The following is a 9,408-nucleotide window of genomic DNA, read 5'->3' on the forward strand; positions in this document are numbered from 1 at the left end:
ATGATTTAATAAATATAATAACTTTTTTTGAAATCTATGAAATTAAAGCCTGCTTTAATGGTGTATTAGTCTGTCTGAGGTCGGATTAGTCCAACCAGTAGAAACCCAGAACTCGACCAAGAATGACCCGGCTCAACCGATTGAAACCACCTTTAGGACCCATGTTTCGAAAAAAAAAAAAAATCATGCGGGAGAGGAACTCTACAGTGTACACCAAGGGCGTGCCAATCTTTTTCCGTGAACGATTAAATACATCAGAGGGGTTTCATTTTATGCAAATGACCCCGGTCCCTCTTTGACGGGCTCCACATTCCTACGCAGCATGGAGGCGTACATGGCCTTTTTGGTTGATTTTCGTTCCAAATTGCAGTTGTAGTCTCGAAGAACCACTGCAAACAAAGGGAGGGTTTTGGCGAGGGATTTGCGGAAAGCTTATCAATGGCTGCTACTGGTGGGAGCAGTTCTTCAAATCCATCCTCTGCTCCGAAAATACTCTTGGCGAAACCTGGTTTGAACCGTGGCGGCGGAGCCGGTGGAAGCGAAGACGAATCTGTCACTCTTCGGTCTCGGCTACCACCTCTTGCATCTCTTAATCTCCTCTCTGATTCTTGGGAATTTCACACGGATCGGATTCTTCAGGTAGGTTTATTGTGACCCCTCACGAGCACCTTCCGGTGTCCCTTCCTATAAGTGAAAAAGATGTGAGAAAGTTTCCATTTTATTTTTTTACAGTTCCTGACTGAGAACACTGATTTCACTGTTATTGGAGTAATTGGACCTCCTGGGGCTGGCAAGTCGACCATCTTGAATGAGCTTTATGGGTTCGATGCTTCCTCACCTGGTAAGGATCACTGTTGAGCATTAGCAAGCTTCACATTTTCTTCTCTTTAGGGTAAAATATGTAGGCTACCAATATCTGCCACTCAAATGATGCATTGATCCATCTGAATTAAGATGGCATATGCCAACATCTGGTTTAAAGCATGTACACCATCCGCAACATAAGAGGTTCTGAAAGGTTCATGGTTGAACTGGCATGGAATTTACCTTAATTTCAGATGTAGTTGGTGATGAACTGTAATTGAACCCACAATGTTCATGGTTGAGCTGCAAAACATTAACCATTTTTTCCCTTCCTTTTTTTTGGGGAGGTCATGGTATCTTTAATTGTATCTTTAGCTTGATTTTTCACAAGTTTTATCTGTTTCAAATACTCTGCACTTGCGCAAAGGACTGGTCACCATTGGCAAGTTTTGAGGTTAACCCATATTTCTAAGGAGAGAGAGTCTCTAATATCTTAGATTTAAAATCTTACCTATATATCACTAATATATTGTCAATGGTGTTTTGGAAGTTCTTATTTTATAGTATACATCTATCCATAGACCACAATCTATAGCAAACACTTGGCTATTTGTAGAGAAGATGAGGCTTGTGGATCATCTTTATGTCCATTGTAAAGTTTTTTGGGCCTTGGGGTGCTTCTCTTTTCTCTTTGCCCTATTGTTTTGTTAGTCATCTTAAATGATACGCTTGATGTATTTCTATGATGGTCTATGGTACTTCTAGCTTGAAGAGCCAAATTCTTTGGATTTCGGAAGACCCTTCCCTATTTATGGTGGTTTATTATGAAATAGAGTAGAGGAGGTTTCAAAATGGAAGCTGGTTTCCTTTGGAACTCCTCAAAAGCAGGTTGGCTACTGATTGTGGAATTTTGTCATTTAAAAATTTTTGATGGATTGATGTAGTTGTTCATGGAGAAATTGGAGGATAGGCGTCTTAGGAATTGGAGTTATGTAACACCAGGAAGGAGTGATATTGTGCAGATTAGAGGAGCTAAAAGAACAAGGGATAGCTGAAAACGACCTGAAGGGAAGTGCTACGAACATGCATGGATATCTCACTTTTCACTCGGAAAACTTGATTCTGAAGTGTACTTGCATGTTCTTGCCCTACTGATACCCATATTTAGATTCCCATCTTGAATTAACCTTAAGATTCATTTGCTTTGTCTTGGAGCCTCATCCAGAGTCGAACCTTGGCGCAACGGTAAGGTTTCTGATCACTGTTGTGAATGAATCAAAATAAAATCTAACCAAACTATGAGATAGTGGTAAGAAAGGGGTCGAACCCACAAAGAACTAGAAGGCTATATTTACTATGATTAAGATAAATATGTTTTGTAAATCAAATTTATAAAATTTAGAACTAAAATTAAACTAAGTAATCCAATTAACAAAGATAAGAATTAATGAGAAGAAACTATCCTTAGGTCTCGAATCTGTTTTGGTATTATTCTCAATCTCGGGTTCATACTTCGGTCCACTGAAACTATAAGTTCCAATGCAACCACAAAAATATAATCTCTGGCTACCCTAAGCATAACTTATCCTGTCAAGCACTATCATCTATTACTTTCGCTTAGCACACTTAGTTTGATTGGTTAAAGGCTATCATTAGTGTTTGCCATAAAAAAACATAGAATACGATTGTTTGAATAGAATAACTGAATCACAGAGACACGTATTCTAAACTAATTTAACTATTAAATATCATCCACAATGGGAAGGGGTCTTTAACATCAAATGATCAAGTAAAAATTTCAACCAGAAATTAAATAACAATAAATTAAAATTTCATCTAAACCTAAAGATAGAAAGGGGACTTAGCCACTCATGGTTTGAATGAACGAAGGGCAGCAACGATGATGGTGGTGATGAAACCTAGGTGCAATGACAATGATCTCTGTGCAATGATGTTCAGGAAAATCCGTCCCAAAGAAGGTGCGATCCAAGAAGAAGGGAGAACCATAAAAAGAAAGAAAGAAAAAACAGCAATGGATAGAGTGTGTGAGGAGTTGATATGGGCAACTATATCCTAGAGAATGAGTGTGAAGAGTCCCAGAAGAGAAGGACCCAAAGGAGATATATATAGGGAGAAAGAGGGTTATGTGTGATGAGAGAGATGGAATTCAATTAGGAGAGAAAAAAGGGAGAGATAAGGGTGCGTGAGGGATAGCCGTGAGTGAAAGGGAGAGAATGTAGGTGAGAAGAGAGAAAATAGGAGAGAAAGAGAAAGATGCAAACATGGGTGAAAAGAGAGAACCATGAGAGAAAGTAGGAAAAAAAGTTGAAAGAGAGAGAGATCTACTAGGGGAGAAACTTTAGGACAAAGAGAATCCTAGTCTAATTTGGACAAGGAGAGAGAAAAAAGATGCGAGAAAGTAGGAAAAGGGGTGAAGGATGAGAGAAAGTAGGAGAGGGAAGAAGAGAGGGACGTGTGAAAGAGGGGGAGAAGGAGAAACCGTGGGGTTTTCTCTCTCCTCAATTTTATTTTTTATTTTTTTATTTTTTTATGCTCTTCTTCTCTTGGAAATTCCAACTCTACCCTTGATCCTTTGCCCTTGCTTCTAGACTGAACCACCTTTATCCATTTAGCATCAAACCCGTGCACATCTCTTAAAAACCCTGCAATCAAAGAACATCAGAATATGTAGTCAAATTAATCATGAAAATCCAATTACAATTAATAATTAAATAGTAATTTCATGAATAATTACGATCCGATCAGTTTCTCCTAGGTGGTGGGCTCGAGCCGGGAAACAGCCTATCCACGAAGTGGGGCTGTGTACATTATGACCCTCCCTAGACCCCGTAGTGGTGAGAGCCTCGTGCACTGGGTGCACCCTTTTTTAGGAGCTATGGTATTTTTCTCTTTTGTGGGTTGCTTTTACACTTTCTATAGGTTTTGTTTCTGGGTGTGGGGATCGCATGGGTTGTGATTAGGATTTAGGGTCTCAAATGCTTATTATAGTTTATGGTTGATGAGTCCAGGGTTTAAATGGTGTTTGATAGCCTAAATTCTGTGCTGGTCTCGAGGCGTCTTTGTTACTTTTATGTTTGTTAAAATTGTTTATGTTCAGTCATTTGCAACGAGTCCTCAGTTGCTTTCATTATTTCTAATGGTGATTGGGCCCCCTCCCTTGCTCTCCTCCCTTCTATTGCTTATTATCTCGTATGCCTTGCCTCCTCTTCCTTGGTCCACGTGGTAGAGGTGAAAGTGTTGTTGGCTTCTGTTAGCTCCTTCTCAGCTTGGGCCTTTGTCAGAATGCGTGGTCTCTTTGGCACAAGATTGTGTGGTTTAATGGTCACATCCCTGCCACATCTTCACTGTTTGGCGAACCTCATCCATTGCCAGGTTCAGGTCTCCCCCTCTTGCTGCTTATGCTGGATGGTGTTGAAGACGTTGATTACCTTTTCTTTTCTTGCCCCTTCTCCTCTTTAGATTGGAAAAGAGTTTTGAGAAAATGTTGGCCAAGCAATAAAATAATTCTCCCCATTGCGAGAGAATATATTTGGGAGGATATAACTTATGCTGGGAAAATTATTTGTGACATTATTGGCAAGCTTGCCTTTGGTGCTGCTATCAACCATATTTAGATGAAGCACAATCTTCATAGGTGGACATCTAACTCCCGATCCTTTGATAAGATTTGGAATTCCATTTACTTTGATGTTATCTCTAAACTCTCCTTGTTACTTAATGTAAGGGATACCCCAAGGAACATGCTCATTGTTGTCTAAACCCTCTTCTCTTTTGCAAGCTGTTGTCCCCTCTTTGTTGGACTATGACTGACACTGAGAGGAGGTGAGTAATTAATTCTTTTTCCTTCTTCAGACCTACTGTACTGTATTTGGTTCCTGGCACACTTAACAGTCACATACACATTTTTGGAGCACAACCCTGTGGCAAGGTCTACTTGGTGTGCACACCCATCCTGCAAACAAAACTCCATGTACACATGCAATCCATAACACAAGATATATGTCATTTGGTGAGTTTCCTGCATCCATGGAGTAATACCACTATGGGCTTCGTATTTGCTGAACGCTGAGCTGTTAGCCAGCTACAATTGACAATGGCAACTACCCCTGTTTACTCAATACACAACCTAAGTGAGTGCTACAATGCCGAAAATGATAGTCACAACTACCGGGGAGCTACAACTCCCGTGTCCTGTACCCATTGAACACCCCAACAAAATAAAGTCAACAGGCTTATACCTTGCCCTACAGTGATGCACTTTTACCTAGGTATTCACCAACACACAACCTAGCTATTCAAAAGGATATAAGAATCCAAATAAAAAGTTTAAGTAGTACATACCCCTAGAACCCTTGCATACATGTTGAATCTTGATACCTGTTGGAATCACCAGTCACCAACAGTGCCTCAATGCTCATTGGAATCTTCAACAACCCCTCAATGGTGGAGAACTTGAATTTTCAGGTATGCTTTGCGTGTGGGACCTTCCTTCTCTCTCTTCTCTTTCTGGCAAAGAACCTTCAATTTGTGTCAATAGTAGCTCACCACCCTTAAAGACCTTTAATGGTGCTTCAATGGTCAATGCACTCCTTATGCTCCCTCTTTCCCCTTTTTTTTTTTTTTTTTAATTCTGAGGGCTTAGACACTCTAGAACCACCCACAAACCCCTTAATCACATTCTAGGGGTAATTTGGGGAATACAAGAAAAAATTGCGGGCAAAATGGACAAATGACCAAGATATGTTTATTTTGATGTTGGACAAATGAAGGGGAATTTGGGAGGGGCATTTTTGTAAATTCAAAGGCCATTTCATGATGAGGGGAGTGTGACAGTCAAGCAGCACGGCCTATGGCTGTCTGATCTGACCTCAAAATTACGGGTGCATTGGACTGGCTTCGATCACTGGATGGCACAGCCGATTTGTGGGACAAATAGGGAGCAATCAAATGGAATCTCTATTGTGTGTACAGTGCGGTCCGCAACACTCGATCAAGAGATGCTTTTGTACTTCGCAGTGCACGATCCTTGCTGCTTTTGACTAATGAAGGATGCGATAACGTCTCGGTCAATCCACCTGACACGCTTTGAAGATCGCCAAGCAATAGGGATCTGGGATCATTGATCTTGATCCGACGGCCCATAGGCCTTTGAAAATGTACAAATGCGACACACATTGAGTCTTAAAGGAAAATACTTCCCGAGAGGGGCCTTCCTTTGGCCTTTCTTTGAGGCAATGTGTTTAGCAGGTGATAAAATACTTAGCTGTTGGGGGCCTTGATGCCTTGTGCTGGCCTGCCTTGACTGTAGGCATAGGGTTCTTGTGCTGCGGGCACAGGCCTCTGTACCGTGCGCATGGGGCCTCTATGTTGTGCATGCGGGGGCTCCTGTGCTTTGTGTCTTGGGGCCTCTATGCTACTGCCAAGCTGCATCCATGTGCTGTAGCTATAGGCATGTGCAAGCCAGCCCTACTAGTTGCCATGCAGAATTGCTGCTTCCTTGGCTTCCACATGGCACATTGCCACCTCCTCAAGCTGCCATATCATCACCCATGCTGATGTCCGATGGGATCCAGAACTCCAAGACTAGAGTGCAACCACTCATTGTGACATTTCAGTGAACACCTTGACCTTCTGGAGTGATCGCATGGAAACGATCACAACTCTCATTCACAGTCAGATTGATGCGATTCCAGTTGCGTTGGAAAGATGACTTGATGCTCTACAACTCTCCATAAAATCCCTTCTACCAATTCTGCCACATGGCCTGCCCAAAATGCCTTCGAAGTTGACACATGTTGCAACTGCCACATTTGACATGATTTGCCACTTGTACACTATATACTTCCCCAACTGACAGTGTTGACCACAATGACAACTTGTTAGACAAAAATCTCCCCCTTTGGAGGGCAACACTAATCATGCATCGACACTGGAAAACTTATACTGCTTTACCTGCAACATGTACTGACACTGGCAAACTTAACACTCATCTAATTGTAACTGGCACCGCAAATTCTCTCCCTAGACTGCTCTCCCTCATTCAGTGATTAAAGATCCTCTCTCCTCATTTGACAACAAGTCCAAAGGGTCAAACATGACTTCCCCTAAGTCCCAGATGGGAGCAAAATCAATAGTCAACATGCTCCTCCTTTTCTAGTGCACCTAGTGCTTGAGAAGAGTAACTACTCCCAACATCTAACGAAGGTATCCAAAGACCTCCTTGAATATTTATGGCATTGGTATTATCATAGTACATTAGAACTACTGCCTGATCCACTTAGATACTTAGATCCTTCAACATTTGCTTCATCCACAACGCTTGTGTAAAACAAGATGTTGTTGCAATATACTTTGCCTCTGGTATCGAAATTGAAACTGAGTCGTACTTCTTGTCGTGTGAAGCTACTAGATTGTTCCCCAAATAAAATGCACCTCCATTAGTGCTTTTCCTCTCATCAACACATTCTGACAAAGTGAAGCCTTTGGTCTTTGGATACCACAACCCACATGATGCGAATCCAAGGAATCAGATTGCTTATGGACCCACAAAATAACTCAAATTGAAATTTAAATGGCAATTCTGTAAATAGGTGGAAGTCTAGAAGGAATGGCAAACTTGTAAATAATTTGAAGTTTCTAATAAAGAGTGGCAGGTTTGTAAATAACAGAATATGCAAGGGTCTGGATAGCTAAATAAAGGTTGGACACAAAGGTAATTAGTATTTATTTGGAAGGGGTAGACTAGGAATGATAGAAAGCTTAAGGGCAGGGTGTAAATAAGGGGTTAAAAGAAGGGTATTAATAATGAAAGAAGAAATAAGGAAGCTCACGATTTGGAGTCTTCTTCAACCTTGGAATAGGTTGTAGCGGTGAAGTCAACAGGACTTTGAGATGGAGAACTCACCGGTTAGGCAGCAGCTTGGTCTGAAATTTCAAAGGAGCGATCGCTGCAGCAGGTTGCCTATGAATCCAGCACCACAATGCCTTGGCAGCCCAGATCTGAATGTGAATCGAACCTGCAATTGGGCTCGGCACAAGGGATAGACCCAGATCTGAACCTGGGTTCGATTCTCTCCGTAGGAAGACCAGTTGAAGTTAAAAGTCTAAGGTTAAGGTCGCCCAAGAAGGGGAAACCTTTGATCAAAACTTCAGCCCAAACAGATCAGGCATAAAAGAAATCGATGCACTTCATGAGTGCTGTATCTACCGCCCAGAACAGGGGTTTCAGCCAGCAAGGGAAAAACAATAAAAGGAGAGGAAAATAAGGAGGGAAACAGAAGAAGATAATAGAAAACCAGAAGAGAGAGATGGAGGTCATGGCAGTCAATATTCAGCCAAGCAAACATTCAATTTTCAAAACTTCAAGTCTGAGTTCTTCACTAGAGTATTACATGGCTATATAAGAAAATTCAAAGCATAAATTTGGTTGCTAATTAAAATGGGAAACTAACCTATATAGAAATTGGAATAGAATCTCATTCAAATAAAAATCTACCAAACTCATTCTATGTCTGAAAAGGAAAGTAAATAAGGAACCAAATCAAAGATAACTTTTTAAACCCATCGCCCAACTGCATCACCACACTCACTAGTGCCCTTTAGATATCTGAAAATACTCTTCACCAATACTGGTAGAAGTCTCTTTAAGCCCATCTTGGAATCTTGTTACCTTACATACTACTTGCAAGATGCCAGGGCTATTTGCTATCAGATACAACAAACTTCCAATCATTGGCCTATATGAGGTGTGGTCAATTGATGGAGATTCATCATCCTTACTCAACTTACACCCAGTCATTGTAGGTGTAATGACAGGTTTGTAATCCTCCATGGTGAATCTTTTTAACGTCTCTCGTTGATTGATTTGCAGACCCAAAAAATAAGACAGTTCTCCTAACATAGACATCTCAAACTTATTTTGCATCCTCTCTGCATAGTCCTTCATAGCTTTTCTTTTCTGAGAATTAAAATATCAAAGCTAACCTTCCATTTTATTTTAACTGAAAAGGCAGAGCTTTTGAAGGATGTATAACAAAATTTAAGGAGGAAGAAAGGAAAATATCTGACATTTTCATTATGAAAAAGCTGTTCAATTTCATTTCTCAAGTAATACTTGCTTCATTGATTGTTGAGTTGTTGCAGAGTTATTGTACGAGATAAATTTAGCTATGCTACCTTGTAGGGATGTTGCCTCCTTTTGCAACGCAGACGGAGGAAACTAGAGCAATGGCAAGGCACTGCACTGTGGGTATGGAACTCAGGGTTTCTGCTGAGCGGCTTATACTTCTTGATACCCAGGTATTCTATTTATATCTCCCTGTCTGCTCCCCCTTTTAGTTTTGAGTTTTTGTAACAAGTAATCCAGAGGGTGATTTGGCTTTAGATTAACCTTCTAATCACATGCTGTGGAACATCGTGTTTGGTTGTGAACAAAATTATTTATTGGGTCTAAGTAGGTTGTTTATTTCCCAATTATAATAAGACAGAATCTTAGCTCCACACAGGTTCCCAATATGTGCTGATCCTCCTCACCAATGTTAACTAATGTGAAAAAGAAAAAAGAAATTCTGAGATGAGGAAGCA

At 40.8% G+C, this 9,408-nt stretch overlaps 1 protein-coding gene across 3 annotated transcripts; it reads left to right on the forward strand.

The window, feature by feature from the left end:
* Positions 1 to 266: 266 nt before the first annotated feature.
* LOC122061051 (protein smg-9-like) lies at positions 267 to 9,177 on the forward strand. 3 transcript variants are annotated; one of them, XM_042624216.1, is made up of 3 exons: positions 267 to 639; positions 733 to 841; positions 8,968 to 9,105. In XM_042624216.1, exons 1-3 carry the CDS (start codon positions 439 to 441, stop codon positions 9,045 to 9,047), a joined length of 390 nt encoding a protein of 129 aa, XP_042480150.1. In that variant the 5' UTR covers positions 267 to 438; the 3' UTR covers positions 9,048 to 9,105. The 3 variants fall into 3 exon arrangements, with proteins under 3 accessions (XP_042480150.1, XP_042480151.1, XP_042480149.1); XM_042624217.1 differs by lacking the exon at positions 8,968 to 9,105 and adding an exon at positions 1,827 to 1,881 and having other exon boundaries at positions 269 to 639; XM_042624215.1 differs by having other exon boundaries at positions 270 to 639; positions 9,008 to 9,177.
* The last annotated feature ends 231 nt before the right edge of the window (positions 9,178 to 9,408 follow it).

This window comes from Macadamia integrifolia, chromosome 14 (assembly GCF_013358625.1).
Source record: "Macadamia integrifolia cultivar HAES 741 chromosome 14, SCU_Mint_v3, whole genome shotgun sequence".
In the NCBI taxonomy this organism is placed as follows: domain Eukaryota; kingdom Viridiplantae; phylum Streptophyta; class Magnoliopsida; order Proteales; family Proteaceae; genus Macadamia; species Macadamia integrifolia.

Bases quoted from the DNA above. Each gene is read 5' to 3' on its own strand.
- LOC122061051 (XM_042624215.1), top strand. From the start codon at position 439: ATGGCTGCTACTGGTGGGAGCAGTTCTTCAAATCCATCCTCTGCTCCG. The intron at 640-732 runs GTAGGTTTATTG...ATTTTTTTACAG, and splicing joins ACACGGATCGGATTCTTCAG to TTCCTGACTGAGAACACTGA. The intron at 842-9,007 runs GTAAGGATCACT...GCTACCTTGTAG, and splicing joins GTTCGATGCTTCCTCACCTG to GGATGTTGCCTCCTTTTGCA.